Source organism: Prionailurus viverrinus, chromosome F1 (genome assembly GCF_022837055.1).
Source record: "Prionailurus viverrinus isolate Anna chromosome F1, UM_Priviv_1.0, whole genome shotgun sequence".
Lineage (NCBI taxonomy): Eukaryota > Metazoa > Chordata > Mammalia > Carnivora > Felidae > Prionailurus > Prionailurus viverrinus.
In genome coordinates this window covers 19,572,640-19,597,267 of record NC_062577.1, presented here as the reverse complement: position 1 = coordinate 19,597,267, position 24,628 = coordinate 19,572,640, and the positions used below count along the sequence as shown (strand labels likewise).

The window sequence follows — 24,628 nt, the reverse complement described above, 5'->3', positions numbered from 1 at the left end:
GGCTCCTTCATTTCAAACTGTGAGGGAAGCAGGTAAGAGAAGGCCTACAGGAGGGCGAGGCAGCACAGGGAAGCGATGCCATCCGCGAAGTCGTACGCAGAAAGCCAGCTTGCAAGGGGAGAAGACCAGCCATGGCTACGGGGTCGGGCCCAGAACCAAGGGCGGGAAGAGCGTCGCCACTTACCACTCTCCACCTTAAATTTCTCATGCCGCCCCTTCAGGCCATCGATCTCGGATTGCTGGTCGGCAAGGAACTTTTCAAGTTTGTTCTGGACGGACTTAGGCAGCTTGTTCAGTTCCGTGCGCTCCAGGACCTGCTGCAGCACCGCCGCCATGTCGATGTGGCCGGGGGCCGCGGGGCCAGCGGCCGGCGGAGCAGAACCGGAGAAGAAAGGCGAAGACCAAGAGGACCCAGAAGCCTGGGCGCCCGCCTCGACCACCTCGCTCCGGGGCTCGCGCGCGCCTGCCCGCCGGAGACTCCCGCGGCGGGACCCTGGGAAATCGAGTCCTGCGTTAGGCGCCGCCGAACGCGCCACAGCGCCCGCGCCCGAAGTGCGCGCGCAGCCGCCGGAAGGTGGGCACCCTGGGTATCCGAGTTCAGAGGCGGCCTCTGACCCGGCCGGGCACTCCGATTTCCGGCTCCCCAGTCCACCCGCTTCAAGCCCCACAGACCTGTGGGAAACGTAGTGTTTTGGTGTTTTTTTTTTCCTCAATCCCTTCGGTGAGGCTGATTGCGCACCGCCCATTCCGCTTCCTCTTTTCTCCCCGCCCCCCCGGCTCTCCTCAGGCCATACGACTACTGTCCGCGAGATGGCGCCACGGAGTATTCGTCAACTCACGTCCCTCCCTGAAGAGCCAGGCGACCTTACCGTCAAAGCTCCGGGATGCCATGGGTCGTCCTCTTTGGCGGCTTCTAGACACTGAGCCACTAGAGGGCATCGGTCCGAACACGGTTGAACGGCAGGCGCCGGGCTACCGCCACGCTCTCAATGGCGCCCGGAAGGGGGCGGGGTGGCGACCGCAGTCCCTTTGGCTGAGGTGCTGCGATGAAGGAAGGGGGGCAGCGTGCGTCATCAGTATGCGCCACTTGACTCCCGAGACCCTGGGTTTGGAGTGGGAAGTGAGGTGTGGGAAGTCTGTCGCTTTCTGATGAATTCATTGGCTGTGGAATTTGGACCCGAGGGGAATCTGGCCCCAGGAGGCTGGTTCTTGCACCTTAAACCCCTTTCTCGGGAGGACGGACGGTTCGACAGGTTTGCCTGTCATGCGTGCAGAATCTAACTGCAGGTGAGTCGGCCTACGGGTGTAATACGTGAGTGTGAGGGTTGAGTGTGTGCACTCGGGCTCAGAGAACCTCCTTTTGAAGGAAGGAGGTAAGGAAGAGACCGAGTGTAAGAAACATATGGGCAGACACTCCGGCACGACATTGAAGTCCAGCTTTGACAAAACTTAACTTTGTTTAAAACGGCATACTTAGAGCGTGTGTGTGTGTGTGTGTGTGTGTGTGTGTGTGTGTGTGTAGCGGAGTAACAGTGAGCCAACAGGAATTTAAGGCGCTCGTTTCATTTTTTTTTGTTTTAAGGTGATACTGCAGAAAGTGTTACTATATGTTTCTACTTCTCGAATGGAGAAACTATATACAAAAGTTTTGTGTTGTAACAAAAGTTTTAAAACACACTGTTAAAAACCGCTTATCACCCTGCTTCTACAACAGAACTACTTGTTTCCAGATCGTAATCCTGTGATTTTTAAACCGACCTGTAGATTATTTCATATTTAAATATGCCTCTGAAAGAATTTATTAGGTCCTTTATTGCAAATAAAGTATTCCTAATGTCATTCTCCTGCAGTTCCCACAGCAGCAGCCCTTTTGTGAATATCAGTAAGGAAAGATTGATTTTTCTCCAAAGTATTTTATGTAAGCATGTTAACTAAGGTTGCTGGTATGGGTAGCACTGTCTTGGGTCCTTAGCCCACTATTCGTGATTTGGAAAATGCAGATATTCTGTGTTTGGACTCACAGAGTCCTAAAATTAGATGGGTTTTCAGACTTGCCTGATCCAAATTCTTTATTTTGTAGACTAGGAAATCTCTCTTTTGTAGAGATTGAGCTGTCTCAAGTCACAGTGCTCGGACAATTTGCATAGCTTACGCTGTCACACAATATTTCAGGATAAATTGAACTGTATTACGCAAGATGTACATTTTTAGTAGGGTCTTTTGTAAAGTATGGTCAGCTATAAAAAGTTTTTTTTTTTTATTTTTTTTTTTCAACGTTTATTTATTTTTGGGACAGAGAGAGACAGAGCATGAACGGGGGAGGGGCAGAGAGAGAGGGAGACACAGAATCGGAAACAGGCTCCAGGCTCCGAGCCATCAGCCCAGAGCCCGACGCGGGGCTCGAACTCACGGACTGCGAGATCGCGACCTGGCTGAAGTCGGACGCTTAACCGACTGCGCCACCCAGGCGCCCCTAAAAAGTTTTGAAGAAGCACTAAAGTAAAGTAATATGGTTACTAGGTGATAGTTTGGAAAAAAATAGGATTGCAAAGTTACATTTCATTACTTTGGAGTCATTGTCACTGCTTTTTCTTGAAGAATTAAGGATTATTAAGACAGAAGGAAAAGTAGAATAGCACAATGAAAGAAGAGGAAAGTTTAATATGTTAAGGCACTATTAAAAATGGAAAGCCTTTAAATTTATAGCAGCGTTACTGATTTAGATAGGCAGTTCTAGACTTAGTCTAAAGAGAAATTTTGTGCAAACCCGATTTACTTGCACAGTTGTTGGAAAAGAGCTAGGAAGAAATGTAATGCATTTTGAGACAAAACTGAACAGGCTTTTTGAAAAAACAACACCCCGTAGACAGTTTCAAACTGGAACCAATTTGCTGGGCTTTACTTTTGGAGTAATGGAAAAATCATTGTGACTGGTGATTTTCTTTACGGGTGTCAGATATGCCACTGCAGCATATTTCTAGTTGCCTTGGCTTTATTGTGCCAAAAGTTTGAAATCTTTTCCAGAACTCAGACGACTCTTATTCCTATTCAAAATGCTGCAGCTGTCATCCATAAACTGGAAAGAGAGAGCAGAACAGAAGTTACCCTTAGTAAAGGGTTAATTGAAACACCAACTATGATTCCTCAGTATGAACATAGCATTTAAGGACATGGATTCTAGAGCTAGACTGCCTAAGTTGAAATTCCACTTTTGCCACTTCCCAGCTTTGCTGCTTGAGCAAGTTCCTTTTTTTTTCCTTCATCTATAAAACAAGGGTTATTAAAAGGGGGGGGGGGTAGAGTAATAGTACCTACCTCATGGAGTTTTTGTGACTATTAGATATTACCACATGTACAGTACTTAGAACAAGGCTTTATACAAAGTAGAAACCACGTAAATGTTCATTATTCTTGCATAGCTATTTATCAAATTTCATAATTCTAATTAGACTGTGAGTTACTCAAGGGTAGAGGTCAAGTATTATTCATCTTTGTGCCATCTGACCTGGCTCAATTTCTAGCACATAGTAGTTCTTCATAGTATGCTTATTGAGTAAATGAATTTGATTCTATCTCCCAATGAGCAGCTCAGAAATTGTCTTCTTTCCTGTTTTTGAAATGAGTACAATGAGGCTCAGCTTAGACTATCAAAGATGTTACAACTAAGGAGTAGCAAATTAAATAAAAAAAAAATAGGTGTGTTGACTGCTAGGTTGGTTTCCTCTCCCTTATCTTAGCTATAGAAGTGGGTTTTATCTTTTATGTCAACTCTAGTTGATTGGTAATCATTTCCAGCAACACTGTATTGAGGACTCTGAAGCTACGTTTAAACTTTGCAGGAAAGAATTCCCTATTTAATAAGCAATCTCTGCAAGGCATGGGATAGAATCAGGGTAGTACCACTTCTGTCTGTATACAACCTCCATGACAAAAACATTGCAAGTTATACTTATACTTAAGAATGCTGTATATTTTTTTCTCATAATTTAGGAGATAGAATTAGTTCTCAGTAATGGGAAGAACCTACATCGTAGAAGAGGCTGTTGGCCAGTATCTTTCAAACATAAATCTTCAAGGAAAGGCTTTTGTCTCTGGTCTTTTAATTGGACAGGTATGTATCTTTTAGTGCATTTATTGATAAAACAAATTACTTGTTTATTTAAAATTAAAATATGCTGTTTAACAATAAGCATAAGGTTAGGGAATGGAAGAATGGAATGTAAAAGAAGAACTTAACATGGATCTTTGAGGAAAAATATAGAGAAGCAGGACAGACCCCAAGTTTGGTTAAGTGAGAACACATTTCCTTTTGATAATGTAAAAGTAAATTATAATGTAAAAGAAACCCCAAAATTAGAATTTTACTGACCAGATTATATGTATCTTAATGTCTTTCCAAGTGTTTTATACTCTCATCTAATCTTTATTAATTCCTGGTTGTCTAATTCTTTGCAAAAGTAGCTTTTGACAACTTTATTTCCCATTGTTTATCTTATCTCAACCTTGGTGGCGATAGTGGGCATGTCTTTGTTACATGCTATGGTGTCCATTTTACTGATTTTTTTTTTTTTTAATGTTGATTCAGTGGAAAGGGAGGAAAAGGGAATAGGAGAAATTTGAAAATTAGACAAATTTTATTTCCCTTTTAGAGTTAAGCCTTAAAAATCAACACAAAATGGATCAGAGATTTGGACAGTTATGTTAAAAAGCATAAGCACCTGCTGATTTATCATATAATCAGCAGGTAGGACTGGTCAGGAGTATAAAGCGACAACAAAAGGAGAGTCACAGACACACTGGCCTACCTCCATCTAAACACTAGTTAGAGAAGAGTGCACTGTGGCCCAAGGGCTTGATTTTGATGCCTAGGAGCAAAAAGTTCTATTGTAATAATTTTCTTTCTGAGTATTTTATCATGATGCTTTAGAATCTTCGAATTGTGTAATTAATTTTTTTGTTCTGATTCTATCCAGATTTTCAAGCTGTTTCCTTTTATAATTTGGTTATAATTATAACCCTCTGTTACCTACTTACAAAGAATGTACTGTCCAGAAGAGTCATGTGTTCACACCCCTTCATGATATTCTTGTTTTCAGCATCATTCTGAATGAGCCTAGTTAATGTCAGTCTAGCCCTGAGACACCGGTTCATTTTCAGGATTTTCATACAGCTGATTTCCTAACTTGTAACGCAGAGGGTAGACCCTGTACTGTTCACACAGATAATACCACCCTATGAGGCCTCACATTAGGTAGCCAAAGTACCTCTTGGCAATAATCTGAACTACTTTGTGATTCAGGTTACTTGCATCCAATATGGGGCTCTTTTTGCTAGGAGCTTTTTTTTTTTTTTTTAATTTATGTGTTTATTTTGAGAGAGAGAGAGAGAGAGAGAGAGAGAGAGAGAGAGAGAGAGAGAGAGCCCACCTGGGGAAGGAACAGAGGGAGAGAGAGAATCCCAGGCAGGCTGTGCACTGTGTCAGCACAGAGCCCAATGCGGGGCTCGAACTCAAGAATCATGAAATCATGACCTGAGCTAAAGTCAGATGCTTAACTACCTGAGCCACCCAGGTACCTTAGGAACTTTTCATTTAAGGTTTTCGACTACCCTTTATTTAAGAAAGTTTAAGGGAATGAGAGTCTCAGAAAAAGACGTAGTCAGTAAAGATAAAAGGTCAGGGAGAAGTACCCTTTTCCAAACTTGCCTTACTCGTATAGGCTTTTAGAGCTTGGCAAAACCACCATCTTACAAATAAGCCTCTCACGTTTTAAGATCTTCCGTCTAGTCTTTCCTTCTATTGCCTTTTCATCCCTTCCGGTATGTTTCTACTTAAACTCATCACTTTCTCCTTCTTCAAGCTTGCCTGTTTCCTACTCTCTGGGTCAGTTTTTTCTTTTCTTTTCTTTTTTTTTTTTAAAGTTCTGCTTTCTTAATCAGCATCTACCTTTTCCTGTGTGTATATGAATATAACTTTCTGGAAAAATTACTTTTGTAGAAATAATTTCTCTTCCTTTGTATTCTATTCCAGGATGACACTCATAATAGGAGTTTCAGGTCATGTATGAGAATGACACCATGCTAACTGGTTTTATCTGCCTTGTTTTTACTTTTTCTTTATAGTGTACTTTCACTGTAAGGAGGTTGAGCTATTAAAAGTTCCCTAAATTTATCTTTTTTTTTTTTTTTAACGTTTATTTATTTTTGAGACAGAGAGAGACAGAGCATGAACGGGGGAGGGTCAGAGAGAGGGAGACACAGAATCTGAAACAGGCTCCAGGCTCTGAGCTGTCGGCACAGAGCCTGACGCGGGGCTCGAACTCACGGACCGCGAGATCATGACCTGAGCCGAAGCTGGCCACTTAACCGACTGAGCCACCCAGGAGCCCCCCTAAATTTATCTTTAGATAGCTCACCTTTGGTTACCATTTAACAGTTATTAAAACTGAGGAACATAAATCTGATATCACTTCAATTATGTGTCCCAAATCCCGTTTGTTTTTCTGTGGACAAACATGTACAAATTCGCTCTATCATTGTTTCAATGAAACTAAGACACACAAGATAATTTGTTGCTTTATTTTACTGAATTTTTATATTTGCTGAGCCATCCAATCTGTTCAGATTATTTAGAAAATAAATATGATAACTAGAAAATTGACAAAGCGTTTTATCTTTTAGTTAAAATGCAGTACATTCACTCATTCAGTAAACTGTTTTTAAGAACCACTAAAGGACCACTATATGATTCACATTCAGGATGTCCAAGCAAATGAAGATCTGATATTAAGTATATCATGTATATAAATGACACGCAAGGGAAACATTGCAAAGTTATCCATGATAATTGGTTTCCCTGTTAATTCTGTTGTAATGCAAGTATTAGCAACTTATGCTGTACATATATTATTTTTGCATGTTGTAAGAGCTTTATGTTCTTCGATCAGATAAGACTCTAATAAGCTTTTCTAATTTGTTTTTAAGTGTTCTTCACAAAAGGATTATGTCATTCTTGCCACTAGAACGCCACCCAAAGAGGAACAAAATGAGAACCTCAAACATCAACAAAAAGCTAAGTTGGATAACTTGGATGAAGAATGGGCCACAGAACATGCCAACCAGGTCATCATATTTGTTTTTTATAGAGTTAAGTTGTGCTTATTGACTGACAAAATAAAAGCACTTCAGCCTCAGACTACTAGACTAGGATTTCAGAGTACTTGTTTTTAAGTTTTCAAAACTTGCATAGTACATCAAAGATAGAAATATCTTGTGTCTAATTTAAAAATGCATTTTCTTACTTGAGGTTAAGTCACCCAATATTACCTAATAAGTGATGGAACTGGGATTTGAACCCAGGCTGATTTGATATATGTGCTGCCGAAGCCAGCACCAGGCAGTCTCATTTGAAAGCCTTTGATTTTATATGCTCTGCTTTTCTATTGCTAATCTTTATCCATTGTAGGGTTTTTTTTAATGCTTATTTATTTATTTTTGAGAGAGAGAGTGTGCACACAAGTGGGGGAGGGACAGAAAGAGAGAGATACAGAATGTGAAGGAGGCTCCAGGGCTCTGAGTTGTCAGTGCAGAGCCCAATGTGGGGCTTGAACCTGTGAACCATGAGATCATGACCTGAGCCGAAGTTCAATGTTCAACCAACTGAGCCACCCAGGCACCCCTATCCATTGTAGTTTTTAACCTGTCTTTGTTATTTGTCCTTTAGCTTATTTCTGAGTTTTCTTTAAAATAATATAATACTACTAATAAAACAATAATAATATAATACTAAAATAATACTAGTTATTGATAATATAGTTGCTGGTCAGATTGTTTTAAAGACTTCATGTAGAATAAAATGATAGGTTTTTTTTTTTTATGTCCTTAGAATGTATGTTGTAATCAAAGTTACCACAAACCAATTGTAAGAGAAATGAGATAAAAGTAGAAAAGTACAGTAAGAATATGGAATGGTGAATGATTAAATATCTGCCAATGGCTAGATTCAAACAGGTTCACAAAAGGTTCTAAACTTGCAATATGAATAGTACTGCCAGCAGAAGTCAGAGAACACACTGAAGACACAAAGGATAGTATGAATAAATGACCCAAAGGCATGAATGTTAAAGGCATGTTAGGGGAAGAGCAAGCAATTGGTTACAATCGAAACACCGGATATGTAAAAGAATGTAGTTTTAGACATAAGGCTGTGAGGATGTTTATGGATGGTTTTGGAGCGCTATCCTAAGAAGTGAGGAGTTTGTTTGGTAGATAGTAGCTCTGTGGTAGACTTTCAGAGCTTCCTTTAGAGAAGGAGTTAATATGATTGATCAATAATTGAGGAGATAGTTTCAATACCTTGGTACAGTGTGAATGGAGGGTAGAGAGACTGAATATCAGTTACTGTAATAGTTCAAAAAAAGATGATGTGAGCCCGTCCTAGACTCTAAGCTTTGTGAGGACACGGGTCATGTCTGTTTTGTTTATGGGTATATCCTCAGTGCCAAGTGTAGTATTTCCATGGTTTACAAGAAGAACTCCAAAATGTCGGATAAATGAATGCATGAGTTAACTAATGCAGTGAGCTAAAACTTCACTGCCAAAACGCTCCAGTCACAGAGCCAGTAGCAAGATGATTTAGTGACCAAGTAGACTGGGAGTGAAGAGCTATTGAGAAAGAAGCTAAACATGACGCATTTCTAGCCCAGATGTTTAGGAAGATGGTGTTGCCTTTATATAAGGAGGAAAAAGATTTGGGAGTGGGTGAGAGGGAATTCACTTAAAAGTAGTTATTGAATGGATTATATCAACTAATAGGAAATGTTAGAGTAATGTAAAATAATGATTTCCATCTCCCATCAACTTTAAATTTTTCAGAGTTGCACGTGTTTATCTGTATGTTTGTATGTGTAATAGGAGTGGTGTGTAGTAAAAAAAATACAAGAAATTTTTGATATCTTCTAATGAAAATAATATTTCAAACTTAAATTCACAATGGTTTCTAAGTAACTTTGGACTCTAATTTTTCTTCTGGTTTCTTATGCAGTGTATACTATATATGCATGTATATATATATATATATATATATATATATATATGCATAGAGAGATATATATTGTATGTGTTTACACATACACACACACACACACACACACACACACACTAACACACACACACACACGAACATAAAATTTTTATAGCAAAATATGTTAACCGTTTTGCCTCTAGAAAGAAATCACTAATTTTATGTGTTACGGTGATTTTGAAAACATACAGATTTTCTGTGCTAAATATGAAAACTTTGTTCTTTATTTATATGTCAAGCATATGTTACTATAGTGAATAGAATTTATGAAATCTGAGGGAACCACCAGCAGACACAATGTAAATATATTAAGGAATAGACTGGTATGTAAGAAGACTTAACTTTGTGATCAGTTTTCTTGTGCACTGAGCACACAAAAAAAATAACCAAAGCATTTTGATCTCTGAATTTAGATGATAGAAAGAAATCCATATGGTATTAAGAACTAGCCACAGTCATGTGAAGGGAAATAACATATTGTGGAGGACAAACTAGTAGTTTGGATCAAAAATATGCATAACTTCATAATCTATAAGTCCACCTCAGGAAATTTATTCTAAGCAAATAACGCCATGAACATAGAAAGCCTTGCTAGAAGTTTTACAATATTATTTTAGAGTAAAGGGGTGCCTGGGTAACTTGGTTAAGTGTCTGACTTCGGCTCAGGTCACAATCTCACAGTTCATGAGTTATAGCCCTGCATCGGGCTCTGTGCTGATAGCTTGGAGCCTGGAGCCTGTTTCAGATTCTGTGTCTAAAATAAAAAACATTTATTTTAGAGTAAAGAAAAATTGGAAATAACATTCATACCCAATGTAATAAATAGGTACAAAAATTGAAGTAAACAAAAAAGATAGGAAACAATGGATTTTCAAGTCACACGCCCTCTATTCAAATCCTAGGCTTTTAACATTCTTCTGAATATTATAGGAATAGAGAGTTAGTTGAGGATCACTTCTTCTCTTAAAGAACTTCCAGACCATCGCATACCAATGATTATAGCTCGGGCTCATGTGATAAGCTCCATGGGAAAACAACACCAGAGTCTTGTAGAGTTGGGAGATCAAAGTATCAGGGAAGGCAGCTTCGTCAAGCTGACTTTGACGTACAGTAGAGTTCAGTCATGTAGAAGGATAAAGGAAAACCAGTTCAGGCTGAGGGAGCAGCTGGAGTGAAGGTTTAGAATTAGAAAGCTGGATACATGTATGGGAAACAGAACTTTTTGAATGATACTTGAATATTTCAGGGAAAAGTAGCATCAAGTGAGGCTCTGAATATCTGATTAGCTAGATTTTGGAGACTCTGAAATACTAGTAGTAGATAAAATTTATGTATTATTTAGGTGACCGACAGTGGAAGCCATTGAAAAATTTTAGAAGGTATCTCACAAGATACTTTCATCTTGTGAGAAAGGGGTTTTGTTTATTGATGTAACTAAAGGGTATCATTATTAAAGGGTTTAAGTTATAAAGTATTTTTAAGACAAAAATTAAGGACACTTTAGAAAGATTGTGTACATACTGACACCCCATTCATCATGGTTATCAACTGTTTCTTAGTATTTTAACCAGTTTTTCAAAGCTCCTGTATACCTGTATATGTATACCTGTAGGGTATACATATAGTTAGTACTCAGTAAGTATTTGTGGATTTAGTATTTAGCTTCTCAAACACCAAACATTGCATATAATGCCAAATGCTTATGTTAGCTAATACTATATTTCTATTTTTAGGTGTCCAGAATGCTACCAGGGGGACTTTTAGTTCTTGGAGTATTTATCATTACGACTTTAGAAATGGGAAATGATTTTCAAAATGCCCTGCGTAGAGTAAGTCTGAAATATCAAAAATTCTTAAGATGATCAAGGTTTACATCTTATTTGAATTGATTATACATATATGCAATGATCCTAGGCATATTTTAGATTAGCATTTCATAATCCTTTATGCTGGGATTATGTTAAAACAGCTTTTTTCATCTGATTGCATAGTATTTTGAGTGTAACAAAAGGTCAATATTTCTATTTTCAATCAAAGCTATTTTAAAATAGCTTTAACTTAATTTTATTTTTTTAAACATAATTTATTAGCTAACATACAGTGTATACAGTGTGCTCTTGGCTTTGGGAGTAGAGTCCCATGATTCATCGCTTACCTGTAACACCCAGTGCTCATCCCAACAAGTGCCCTCCTCATTCACTTGGAACTAAATGGAAGTTCTAGCAGAGTACTACTATTGGACAGTACTTGTTAAACCACTATGACTTGTCTCATGATAGTAAAAAATTATCTTTAAAATTAAACCTATTAGCTTAACTTCCTTTTAGTTCCAAGTGATTGCTATAATGTGAAATTAATAGGTTTTGTGATTCTTCATGTGTTAATTTTCTCAAGATTCTGAGAGTAAAACATAATCAGATACTTATTCTGGACTATCAGATACTTAATCAGGACTATCATTAGTCCCCTCCTTTTTGTTTTATTCCTATATCAGTGAATTGGGTAACATAGTCCATAATTAATTATGAAGGTCCACAAGCTGTTTTCCCTTAAGCCCAAATCTAAAGCAAACTCTGTACAGGCACCTTTCATCTCTTTTAGCACTCAGGATCCAAATGAGTCTTCATAAAGTTCTTTCCCACCCCAAGAGAGAAGGGGACCCTATAATCTTGATAAATGCAAAACCCCACAGAATCTCCAAAAAACATTTCCTAGTAAAAAAGTGTGCAGCCAATAAGAATCACAGATGCTACAGACTCTTCAGTTTTGTAATCTTCTCTCCTCTCAAATGTCCTGTATTAAATCTTTGTACCTAAAGGAAAAAGGGAAGAAAATGGAGATATTCCCCTCCCCTGGCAAGTTACTCAACTTTCTGCTGTTTTTTCCATTTAAAATAAATGTACCTTTCACAGTTGTTTATCCTTTTTGACATTTTGAAGTATAAGTCTAGACATTTTTAATTGCATTTGTTGTGCATCCTTTTGTGGTTGGCACTGGATTGAATAAGGTGAACTTGGGCTCAGAGCTAGAGAGATAGTGGTGGTCCTCTTTCCTTTTACTTTTGTATGATTTTTGTTCCTAAGAAGGAAGTAAGACTTTAGAAATGCTGTATTTCAGAAATGATGGAGTATCAGTTTCCTAACTTTGTTTCTATTGCCCTTATTGAGGCAATTTGTAAGAAATAACCTTATAAAACTTGTGTCTTCCATAAGGTCTTTGTTGAGATCTTTGTTATATTACATACTATCATCTTTGAAGAAATTTCTTCATTATCAAGAAAGTTGTGCCTCTTCTCAACAGTTGTGTTCAGTTTATGGACCATGTGAATTAGGTAACAGATTAGGTTGGTCTGTGCACATTACTGTTAGGAAGATTTGAGTCACATTTATGACCCCTCTCATATCAAGTATGTATTTTTAAAATTCTTATTTTGGCATAAATACATGTCACTGTTTCTAATTTTTTTTTTTTTTACTTTTATGTTATTAGTATATTTTATGTGTACTTATGTAGTGCCTTACATCTTTTGTGACATTTAAATAAGAAATCCCAAATGGGTGACATGCTTCATTTTTATAGGTTAAAAATCACTTGTCATTTCTGATTCTAATTAAAATAAAATATTTATTCTATACTTAAATGTTAATTGCCCCAAATTAATTTCTCATGTCCAGTTGATTAATGACAGTGAATTGTATGTTTATATTTAAAACCCAAATTTTATACATCCCTAAAAATGGAATCCAAAAGGTTAATATTCAGTCATTTTTTTGAAGACAAAAAAACTTAACGATAGAATCATGGAATTTTAAAGCTAATTGGGAGCCTAGGGACATTATAATTATCTTTTTCCGCACTCATTTTTGTTCTCTTATTTTGCATTCAGTTGATGTTGTTTTCCTCTCTTTCAGCTAGTATTTGCTATGGAAAAATCTATGAATAAAAGGAGACTGTGGAATTTCACAGAAGAGGAAGTCTCAGAACGAGTGACACTTCACGTTTGCTCTTCTACAAAAAAGTATCTTTTGTATAGGTGTTTGTATTTTAAAATATATGAGACCAAAATAATGTTCCTGCAAGTAGTTTCCCATTGATTTAAATCATCATTTTAAAAAACAGGCATAACTTGTAAGTTTTTCCTGTATATAATACATAATTAGGACTGCCAATAGTAATTATGGTAGTAATTGTTGTTAATCATGTCTTGGATTATTAAAGACTTTGAGAAAGGTGGAAAGAACTGGGGATTCTGAGCTCATTAACTGCTAACTAGCCCTGTACATTGAAGCTCAGTAGGTCCGGTACAGAGAGGTAGAAGCCCAACTTACAGCTGAGGCAAGGTAATTCTTTTATCACGGTAAATTTTCACCCCCAGTTCAGAATGGTCAGTTCAAAGCACAGATACACTGATTTGGACAGTGTAGAACATCCAAGTAATTATTATGTCTTTAGCCAACATCAAGTGACACTAAAAGCCACTTTAGGGGCTCCTTAGCTTCTTTTTCTCTACATCTTGTCAGAGCAAGGGTACCTCCCAAGCAAGAGGCAGCCACACCAAGGGGGCTAAGCAGCACAAGGGCCTAGTGAATTAGGACGTGGAAAAGGCAAAATTCAGGAAGTGATCATTCCTGCCGAAGCTGAGCTTACAATGCCTTTGGTAATTAAAAGTTTCATGCACAGGACCTTTGACTCAGTAAACATTTTCAGACTGGACTCCATTTAAAGCAGCACTCCTATTATAGAGGGTGTGTATTTGAGGAAAATTCTGCAAGTGCTTGCATTCTATTCATTGTGATTGGCAGGATTTTAAGCAATAGGAAATAGTTTACAGCATCATAGGTATCAGAACGATTTTTGTGTTTATATAAATTTATACAAAATATGGATATTTTTATATGTTTAGTTACAACATGTATATGTGCAAACATATATGTGTATATATTTCAGTATATAAAGTAGTCTGATTTTGTTAAAAACTCTTGGATGCATGCACTTTATTTTTATTTTTTGATGGTTTGTTTTCTTTTGATTAATAAGAATGAATTATCTTTTTTGGTCATTTCTACCCTTAACCAGTAAAGAATATTTTGTCGAACTTATGATATCCATGATCCAAAGGTAAGAAAAATACCTCTTTAAAGATTTTTGTATTGCAATTTATTTTAAAAATAAAACTAAATGTTTAGTTTTAATAATTTTCCATAATTTCACTTCCTATTGATGTTCACAGCCAACTACAGTTGTTTATTTTGAAATGTGATTAATTTCATTACAAATAAGGAAAATTTAGTTTTTTTTCATTGTTAAAATATTTTTCTTAAGCTTCCCCTACCTACTTATATATTTAGTATTCTATTTGAGTGGCTGGTAGTAAAAGTATCTGGGCTTTTGGTAGCCAGCTATATTGCCTAGTAAGCAAGCTACCTACTAGCAGAATCCAGACTAACATTTTGCTAAGATGTCTAAAAGCAGTGTGAAAAAGTAACTTTGCAGTTTTCTGTTAGCAAGGTATAGGACAGAAAGGAGAACATCTGACACCTAATAGTCAGTTGCTCAGTGATTATTTGCTCTGAATCATAAGCTTCAGAATTGACACTATTGAAGCTACAGGTGAGAAGAACCAGAGGACTTGTCAGAATTCTACCCATGAACTATCTGATTCTTTTTCAACCCACCACTGGGGGATGGAGCTGCCAAGGCTGTCTGGAATGTGCTGAAGAATAGTGAACTTAATGCATGCTTCATTTCTGTTTAATTTAACCTATTGCCCTTTGATGAAAGAAGTTGGCCAATATGTTAGATAGCAGTTTGTGTGAGTTATTATGTTGTACGTTTTATGATGTTTTATTGTTTGATATATTTTACCTAAATCACATATTTTATGTTTTGTTTTGTTTTGTTTTTTACTTTCCCCACTGCTAAAGAGTTCAGCAAAACCAGCAGATTGGAAGTATCAAAATGGACTATCAACTTCATGGCTTTCTTTAGAGTGTACAGTTCATATTAATATTCACATCCCGCTGTCTACTACTTCAGTCAGCTATACTTTGGAGAAAAATACAAAGGTATTAAGGCAAAATGAATTTTCTTTAGTGATTGCTGAATAGATAATCTGCTGTTTTTCTGGTTGTCTGAGCCATTCATTTTATGATCCTCATAAATTGCATACTAATTATAATGATATTATGAGTGACTAATTTATTACCCCAGCCAGATTAGAAATTTAGAGATAGGACAGTGTCATAATGGTAACACATCTAGCATAATAGGTGCTCTGTAAATATTTGTTAATTAATATGTAGTTAAGTAATTTGTAAAATACAGTTACATAAAATACAATTATTTAAAAGGTATACTGTTTGGTCTTTAGTTTTGTTTTCTCCTTTCCAGTCCTTTTTTGTATTTCTGTACCATTCTTTTGTTCATGTCTCATTTCTCTTCTTTTTTTTCTGTTGAAGGAAGCAGATGGACCTTGCTTATTTTTTCCCCTTTTATACTCCCTTATATATTTGTTCTTGAGGTTCTTTCTCTTTTCTCACTTTTTTAAGATAATGAGCATTACTGAATTTTATTTGACTGTGGCCATGTAATTATTAAACCTTCTAAGTCTGTGATATGAATGTTAGTTTGGGATAAAGTTTAGAAAAACTATTATTAAATAGGAGTAAGGTGCTAAAAATTGGGGGATATACTTTTTTTGTTGTTTATGAGACTGAATAAAGACACAGCACAGGGATATAGTCAGTGATACTGTAATAGTGTTGTATGGTGACAGATGGTAGCTACACTTGTAGGCATAGCATAACATATAAAGAAGTTGGGTCACTATGTTGTATGCCTGAAACTAATGTAATGTTTTATGTTAGCTATACTGAAAAACAAATTTTTTAATATACAAAGCAAAAATGGCAAAATGTTAACTCAAGAAATAAATAAATACCACACTACTGATTACCACATTAACATTTCAGTGTATCAGGTGGGAAAAAAGTAGACTCTAGGGAGTTTAATTGAGATGGCATTATATCTGAAAGATATCCATGTTATATTTTTTTAAGAATGGACTTGTACGCTGGGCCAAGCAAATAGAAAATGGTGTTTATTTGATTAATGGACAAGTTAAAGATGAAGATTGTGACCTGTTAGAAGGGCAGGTGAGTTGAGAGAAAATCATCTTATGAAATTATTTGTACTTAAGGAAAAACTAAAAATGACATCTTTAGTTCTTGCCTTCATGAAAACAGTTTCCATCTACTTCTTATTTCTAACGTCTTTTATTTTTTTTCATTTTTTTTAATGTTTGTTTATTTTTGAGAGCAAGAGAGACAGAGCACGAGCAGGGGAGGGGCAGAGAGGGAAAGGGAGACACAGAATTGGAAGTAGGCTCCAGGTTCTGAGCTGTCGGCACAGAGCCCGATGCAGGGCTCGAACTCACAAACTGAGATTATGACCTGAGCCGAAGTTGGACAGGCAACCAACTGAGCCACCCAGGTGCCCCCTAAGGTTTTTTAAAGTAAAGCAAATAAATGTTTTTTCAGAAAATTATGGGAGATTATTTCTGAATTAATTGGATCCTGAAATCTGAAGAAGTACATGTCATCTAAATTCTGATTTCCAAATTGTAAACTGCTTGCTTAAAACTAAAGGTACATTAAAAAAAAAAAAAAAAAAAAAAGACAAGAAACTAAAGGTACATGTTCTACTTTGATAGCAGTTTAAAGACTAAGTTTGGCCATTTTGTAGAAGGAATCTATACAAACTTCTAAAATAGCTTTGATCTGAGGAGAAACTTTGGTAATTTCCCCCTTTAGTGCAAGGGTCAGTGAACTTTTTGTAAAAAACCAAATAGTAGATATATTAGACATTGTCGGCGACATGGTCTCTGGCAGCTATTCACCTCTGCTGTTGTAGCATGAAAGCAGCCATGGATAACATGTAAATGAATGATCTTGATTGTATTCTGTAAAACTTTATTTACAAAGACGAGAGGGAGTCTAGACTTGACCCATAGGCAATAGTTTGCCAATTGTTGCTTTAGAGAAACAAAAGTAGGGAATTAGTGGTTTTTAAGAATATACGTCGATTGATAGAGAATACACAAAGTAACATATCTATAGAAAAAGCTAATATGAAACAAATAATAAGACTTTCTTTTCCTCTAAATTACTTAGAATATGTAGGATGGCTCCTAAATTATCTTTTATATTCCACTCAGATCTCAATAATCAAGTTTTTTAACTTTTGTGTTTTTTCAGAAAAAATCTTCTAGAGGAAATGTTCAAGCGACTAGTCATTGTTTTGATGTCAAAGTGCTAACACATTTGGTAAATATTTTAAAATACTACTTATCTAATCAAAATACATTATTTCTTAGAATAATCATAATGAAATTGTTCTGGTTTTTATAATTAGAGAATTAAAGAACTTTAGAAACATAAGGTGTACAAAATGTCCAGTTCTAGGAAATTTATTTACCAGAAACATTATTTTAATGAAACCTATTTTGGTGTTTTGCCTCAAGGCTGTTAAAATTTTAGCATCAAGTAGATAGCAATTTATGTACGTATTTTTATATATATATATATATATATGTATAGTATATATACACGTATAGCATATACGTACATACGCATACATACATGTGTGTGATATTTTGGGTTATAGGTTTTATAAGCAAAGTTGTAGTTCTTAACAACTTAAAATGATGTGTGCAGAGATGTGCCAAGAGTTGTCATATACTTCATTTTGAAGTATATTTATACCGCCTTTGATTTGTTAAAAATCACACAGCATTAGCAATTTTTATATTTTTTATGGTTGTTTTAAATTACACACCTCTTTTTTTCAGAAGTTGAGAATTGGATATCTTGAAGAATAAAAAGTTAAAGCCATTAATTATTCCTAAAAGTATGCATGTAGAACAGGATATTTTTTTTTTTGTATGTTATTTTACCTAAGTAAAATAGACTTAAAAGTAATTTTCATAGGAGGCTGTTTTCCTTTCTTTTCCTTCTCTGTGTTTAGCAATAGAGCATTTACTAGATTGTCATTGGACCTAATGCCAATCAACATAGTTCTCAATTTCTCTTGTTAGTACCTTTGAGGTTAGGAGTGTCCCTTGTTTTAAAGCTGTTCCTGTACCTGTATGCTTTTTACTAGATATGTAAAACATATACATTAGATATTAAATATATAAAATAAGGCATGTGTTCCTAAATGGAATAGTTGTATCTAAAGTCTTACTTGTTAGGTTTTTTTTTTTCAAAAATATTTGTTGAGTGTATATAAGGGTTAGGCACTGATTGTGTTAATAATCTCCCTGTTTTAAATTCCTTCATTGCTCTATACTGACTAGTTAGAAAAGTTTCAGAGGTTTGCTTTCTGTGCCTTTAAAATTCTGTTTATTTTCTGAGCCATGTGTCTTGGCCAGTACAGTCATTTCTCTGTCATTCAGGCAGCCAGAATCCTATCCTTCAAGATCTACCCCAAATTCTACCACCACTTCTGTAAAGTTCTTGGTCACCATAACCAGATGGATCTTTTTCTTTTCCAAAATACCATATCAGTGTCACAAAAATTCCTCCAGTTATGACCAAGTTAGGTTCCCAGAGTCTCTTTTTAAGCTAGTTTGTTCCTGAGTCCAAAGAAACCAAAAGGAGTTGATCTTTGTAGCATACAGGTACATTTCCACCAAAAAGGAGTAAGTTAGTCCTTATATCTTTTGAAAACTCTCCTCCATCTGTGTGTGTGTGTGTGTGTGTGTGTGTGTGTAGTCTTTGATATATAGTCTAGTACTTTGTGGAAAACAGTGCTCTAATTTATACATGTATATGTTAAGAATGTGTTGTATAGGGGCGCCTGGGTGGCTCAGTCGGTTGGGCGGCCGACTTCGGCTCAGGTCATGATCTCGCAGTCTGTGAGTTCGAGCCCCGCGTCGGGCTCTGTGCTGACAGCTCAGAGCCTGAAGCCTGTTTCAGATTCCTTGTCTCCCTCTCTCTGACCCTCTCCTGTTCATACTCTGTCTCTCTCTGTCTCAAAAATAAATAAACGTTAAAAAAATTTTTTTTTAATAAAAATGTGTTGTATATTGTAAGACATATAAATTAGATATTAAATACATAAAAAAGGGCATTATGTTCCATAATGGAATAGTTTCATTTGTAGTAAAGTTCTGTGTAGTGGATAAAAGAAGCCCAGTATTCCTCCTCCACCCTCACCTTATTGATATATCAATGATCTCTACAAGTATCATAGGCTTATTCCAGGTACAATATGAGCATTATCACCCTGCTGCTTGGTTTGAGGATAAACTTTGTTTTAACCAGTCCTGGAACATTTTGAATTTTTTGGTTTATGACAGATTTTTTACCAATAAGACCTTGACTGTATTAACTTTAAATTCTTTAAAAAACACACGCAAAAAAACCCCAAACTAACTTTGCCTGAATTACATTAGACATTAGACATTAACTATTCATGTGCTCTCATAGTCATGTCTTTCAGTTTCTTCACCATTTTCCCTCCTTTTTTCCTGATTATTATTATTATTATTATTATTATTATTATTGCAGAGGCACATAGCACTATTCACAAGTTACATGATTTGTGTTTGTTTTTCAGAATTGACCCTATTTATTCCAGGTATACTTAGAATTTTCATTTTTACTGTGTCCCATTTTGGGGGTTGTGTTTTACTTCAGAGTACTTTTAAAATACTCAGAAAATAATATATAATTTAATAAGGAATGTGAAGGCCTTTTAGTAATTTATGGAAGGTATCTTCAAACAGTTTGTTCAGTCAGAAATTCTATCTCACTTCATGAAATGGCTTATATAATGTTTAAATGTTTCATATAGTTAATAATTATTGGCTTTTAGAACTTAAACAGATTTTGTCTTTCAGCTTCTGAATTCAGACCGCAGATCCACAGCCACAGTCCAGATCTGCAGTGGCTCTGTAAACCTTAAGGGTGCCGTGAAATGCAGAGCTTATATTCATAGCAGTAAACCCAAGGTTAAAGATGCTGTGCAGGTACAGAAGGAATAACTGCTGTATGAAAAACAGAAGCATGTTAACATAACTATTCAAAAATCCTAAAATCTTATTTCAATCTCCGATTTCATAATTATTAATTTGATTTTAACTGATAAAGGTCAAATCTCTTAGCTAATCCAAATGTACCATGTCGTTGGTCCCAAGATTTTCATCTGTAGGATATCTGGTCTATGCCTTTTTTTAAAGTGATGATTATACATATTTATTCAGTGATCCACAGTTTTGATATAGTAGTACATTTGAAATGATCTCTTCAGAAGGAAGTTAAACTTTATAAATAACAAGAAAAGTATTCATTGGAAATATTATTACCTAGTATTCTATAATCTGGATAATTCAGAAATTTAAAAAATGATGACTGGCACTTTTGTTATAATTATACATTTCCTAATTTGGAACACTAGCTTTATTTGTTTAGATACAAAATTTCATTCATTTATTTGGTTTTAATTAATTATTTAAATGAAGGCTAGGCAAATGTGCTGTTAAACTGTTAATGTGTTAATCATGCTAAAGCAATGGATATTAAAAAAATGGAATGATGTGGGGTGCCTGGGTGACTCAGTCACTTAAGTGACTTGATTTGAGCTCAGGTCATGATTTCATGGTTTGTGGCATGGAGCCCCACATCAGACTCCACACTATCAGTGATTGGGATTCTCTCTCTGCCCCTCCCCTGAGCTTGCTCTCTATCTCTCTTTCACTCAAATAAATAAACTTTAACAAAAATGAGATGATGTACCACCAATTATTGTAGTGAACATGATTATACAGGGAGGTCAACTATGTTGGGGGGGAGTGGTAATAAAATAATGCAAATCTAAAGTCACAGATTTCATTTCTTATTGTGATTTTTTTTTTTATAGGCAATGAAGAGAGATATATTGAATACAGTTGCAGATCGTTGTGAAATACTATTTGAGGATCTGCTTTTGAATGAAGTTCCAGAAAAAAAAGTTATGAGTATAAAATTAAGAACTTTTTATGTGTGTGTTATCAATACAGTAATAGGATGTCAAAATGTAATAGATATGTTATCTTTTGTAACTACCTATATCTGTCTTTTATAACGATATGACATCTTTTACGTTTTTTTAGCAAATGACAATTTTTCAGTTGCCACCCCCCAAAAAAATGTTTGAAACACCTTATAATAGCAAATCTGTCAACATTTTTAAAATCTGAGGGAGGATTTTTTTGTAAACTCTGCATGAATTTCTGCCAGAATGGGTAAACTGTATTAACATTTTAAAGCTAATATTATTAAATTAATATCTGGTGTTTAAAAAAAATTTATCCAAAACAAAATATTTATTAGTGTTAAGTATTATATAATAAATTTTTAGTAGGTATTAATTTGTAGTATATATGCAGTTGATCTTTCCTAAGTTGTTTTGTATACTAATTTATATACTTCTCATTATTACTATAACAAACTTTATTAGATTTGAAAAAGACTGGGTCATTCTGTCTTAACCTTTTATAATTATTCCATCTTTTGAGAAATATAAACTATACCATTTATGTAATTTGTGTTAATAATATTTTTTTTTTACTCAAAAGGAGAATTATAATATTGAGTATGCTTTTTGAAGTTACACACTTTTCTCTACCTTCCAACCATTCAGGTGTGAGTGCATTTGCAATTCACAGTTGAATATGTATCTAAATGAAACATGTACATTAGCTTGTTAAGGGAATATTTTTATGTTTATAGGAAAATCTCTGTATAACTAACTTCTTTTAGGACTACTGATAGCTAGTATATTAGGTTTGGTGGACTAATTATCTCTTTTATATCTGTAGTATGATAGATTGGTGGAATTGCCAGATTTAATTTAACATTTGTCCTTTCTGTACTTCACAAGTAACCCTGAAGCTCCATTTAGTAATAATGTATAGTTTGCTGAGACATGAATTTAAATTTTATATGCAGCAGTTGGATTGAGATTTTTGTTTTGTGAAGTATGTAAAACCTGGTCAATTAGTCACCCAGCCTACCAGCCTATCAGCCTCATGTCAGTGTGGCCTTGTGTGTGTGTGTGTGTGTGTGTGTGTGTGTGTGTGTGTGTGTGTGTGTGTTTTAATTCATTTACTGTTTTTGAGAGAGAGAGAGAGCAAAGGAGGGGCAGAGAGGGAGAGAGAATCCCAAGCAGGCTCTGCACTGTCAGTGCAGAACCCACTGCAGGTCTCAATCTCATGAACTGCTGAGATTATGACCCGAGCCAAAATCTAGAGTCAAATGCAGGGTGCCTGGGTGGCTCAGTCAGTTAAGTATCCAACTCTTGGTTTTGGCTCAGGTCATGATCTCATGATTCATGAGATCGAACCTCCCGTTGGGCTCTGACCTAACAGCATGGAGGCTGCTTGGATCCTCTCTCTCTCTCTCTCTCTCTCTCTCTCTCTCTCTCTTTCTCTCTCTCTTTCTCTCTGTCTCCCCACTTCTCCCTCCCCCGCTCATGCACTCTGTCTGGCTCAGACAGAAATAAACTTTAAACTTAAAAAAAAAAAAGAGAGAGACTTTTAATAACCTAGTGAGCCACCCAGGTGCCCCAGTGTGACCTTGTTTTTACTACTTAACTTTGTGTATGTCATAACTCTCCTGGTGCTAAACATTACTTCACTTTCTAAGCAACAGACTGTGCTATAATTGAACTGTGAATTTTAGGATTTTTGGGGACGTAGGGATACATTCACCATTAATGCCAAAGACCTACCCTATCACACACTTTAGTTAAATACTCTATTTAAAGCATTTAAAAATGCATTGATGTTGTTTTATATTAAGTGAGCTAGTGTTTTGAAATTTTTGGTGATGTTCAAGTAGTAAAATTACTTCTCATAGCAGTTGTGATATGTATACGTTAAGTTTGATGTATTAGAAGTTAATGTTACAATCTAATATTATTCCTAAATTTTCAATAAAAATAAAAGTTTTCACTGGTAACTGAGTGGCCTTTGAGGCCTTAGCTAATTACATTAGCCTGTTATAAGAAACTGTAGCCCAGAATAAAATAATGCATTCCTAATTTCAATGTGTGGACAATATACATGCTACAGTAAAAATTGCAGTAATATAATATTACAGCTAGGAGGCAGCCTGGTCAAATAGTAAAATTTTTCTCCCAGTTCTCATATGAAAACAAGATAATAAGCAGAATCTGGTAAGAACACATAATTTTTAAGTCATAGCATTTCCTGTGACACTTAAGGCCGCCTTCATCATCTTCTGTTTATAGTTTTATAAAGCTACTGCTAGTTTCCTGACAAGGAAATGTAGATTGCTACTAAAGTGAGCCCTAGTTTTCTATTTGATCTGTATATTGGTAGCTTATTTAATCACATCCATTGCTGAAAGAGGTCATTCTTTACACAATATCTCTATCTTTAATAGTTCATTAGAATCATGGTGTTGAACTAAACAATTATTATGTGTTTATGTAGACCAGTGACTATGTTAAAAATTAGGGGAGGTATTATATTTTACTTTGTGAGTATTCAAAGAATGAAATACTGTTTATTTATATCCAGATTATTTTTTCTATTGATAATTTAAGGCTGTTTGCAAAAAGGTATTACAGTTAACAAGATAACAAGATAAATACTAGTGGTAAGAATGAGGTAAAGGGAAAATGAAAAAGAAAGCAGGATGAAGTTACAGTAAGATTTGTATATAAAACATGTAATCAGCCTAGATCTAGTAAGATGAAGTCAGTGGTAAGATTAGTGTGAAATGTACTATCATGTCCTATACACTTGGTGTAAGTGGGCCACTAATTTGGCTCCAAACTTACATGAAGAAGAGAAATACTATTTTTATAAAATCCATTGCTTGTAAGAAGTACAATAAGAAAGTAAGAAATAAGAAAAACAACTATTTCTGAGACCAGGGACAAAATTCTCTATTGGGTATTCTTTCATAGGACAGTGGATATTACAAGAATATATAAGTAACAGTATCTTCACACTGAAGGCAGTGGGTAAGTTTACATTTCATAGGAGCATCATGGAGTCCCTTGCAGAGGCCAGGGGTGTTAAGGTAAAGCAGAATTCAGTAAGAGCAGTTTTGTGTAAGATCAATTAGAAAATGAAAAGACCTTTTAGGTTTTGTTTTTATTAGTGTATATTTTCATATACTTATCAAAATATATCACTGATCCTAGTGACAGACCTATCTAAATATTGATAATGTTCCTTCTCCATTTAGATTCTGAAAAAGAGTTTCACATCCTCCCTCACCGAGTTTTTGTCCCCATTCCGGGATCCACTATAATGTTATGTGATTATAAATTTGGTGATGAGTCAGCTGAAGAAATGAGAGACCATTTTATAGAGATGTTAGATCATATGATTCAAATAGAAGATTTGGAAATTGCAGAGGAAATAAACACAGGTAATTATATAATGTTACTTAAGAACCTCATTAAACTTTTCCTAAGATTACCTATGAGGCATCTAGTTTAAATATGTCTTTAGATTTCTTTGACACTAGT

The 24,628-nt window shown here is 35.7% G+C and overlaps 2 protein-coding genes across 5 annotated transcripts in view; one reads left to right on the top strand and one right to left on the bottom strand.

Annotated features, from left to right (window-relative positions):
• Positions 1-885, bottom strand: part of TPR (translocated promoter region, nuclear basket protein) — a 66,680-nt gene extending 65,795 nt beyond the window's left edge. The window contains exons 1-2 of one of the 3 annotated variants that reach the window (XM_047839670.1): positions 870-885; positions 185-493 (exon numbers count right to left, since the gene is read on the bottom strand). In XM_047839670.1, the coding sequence (XP_047695626.1) occupies positions 185-335 (151 nt within the window). In that variant the 5' untranslated portion in view covers positions 336-493; positions 870-885. Of the gene's footprint in view, positions 1-184; positions 574-869 lie in introns of those variants that run through there. The other 2 variants (XM_047839669.1, XM_047839671.1) reach the window with 2 other exon arrangements.
• A 206-nt stretch (positions 886-1,091) lies between these two features.
• ODR4 (odr-4 GPCR localization factor homolog) overlaps positions 1,092-24,628 on the top strand; it is a 33,123-nt gene continuing 9,586 nt past the window's right edge. The window contains exons 1-12 of one of the 2 annotated variants that reach the window (XM_047839678.1): positions 1,092-1,287; positions 3,991-4,111; positions 6,982-7,119; positions 10,813-10,908; positions 12,991-13,097; positions 14,161-14,197; positions 15,004-15,144; positions 16,138-16,233; positions 17,335-17,403; positions 19,983-20,111; positions 21,002-21,092; positions 24,343-24,528. In XM_047839678.1, coding sequence (XP_047695634.1) covers positions 4,013-4,111; positions 6,982-7,119; positions 10,813-10,908; positions 12,991-13,097; positions 14,161-14,197; positions 15,004-15,144; positions 16,138-16,233; positions 17,335-17,403; positions 19,983-20,111; positions 21,002-21,092; positions 24,343-24,528 — 1,189 coding nt within the window. In that variant the 5' untranslated portion in view covers positions 1,092-1,287; positions 3,991-4,012. The remainder of the gene's footprint in view (positions 1,288-3,990; positions 4,112-6,981; positions 7,120-10,812; positions 10,909-12,990; positions 13,098-14,160; positions 14,198-15,003; positions 15,145-16,137; positions 16,234-17,334; positions 17,404-19,982; positions 20,112-21,001; positions 21,093-24,342; positions 24,529-24,628) is intronic. The other variant, XM_047839679.1, reaches the window with a different exon arrangement.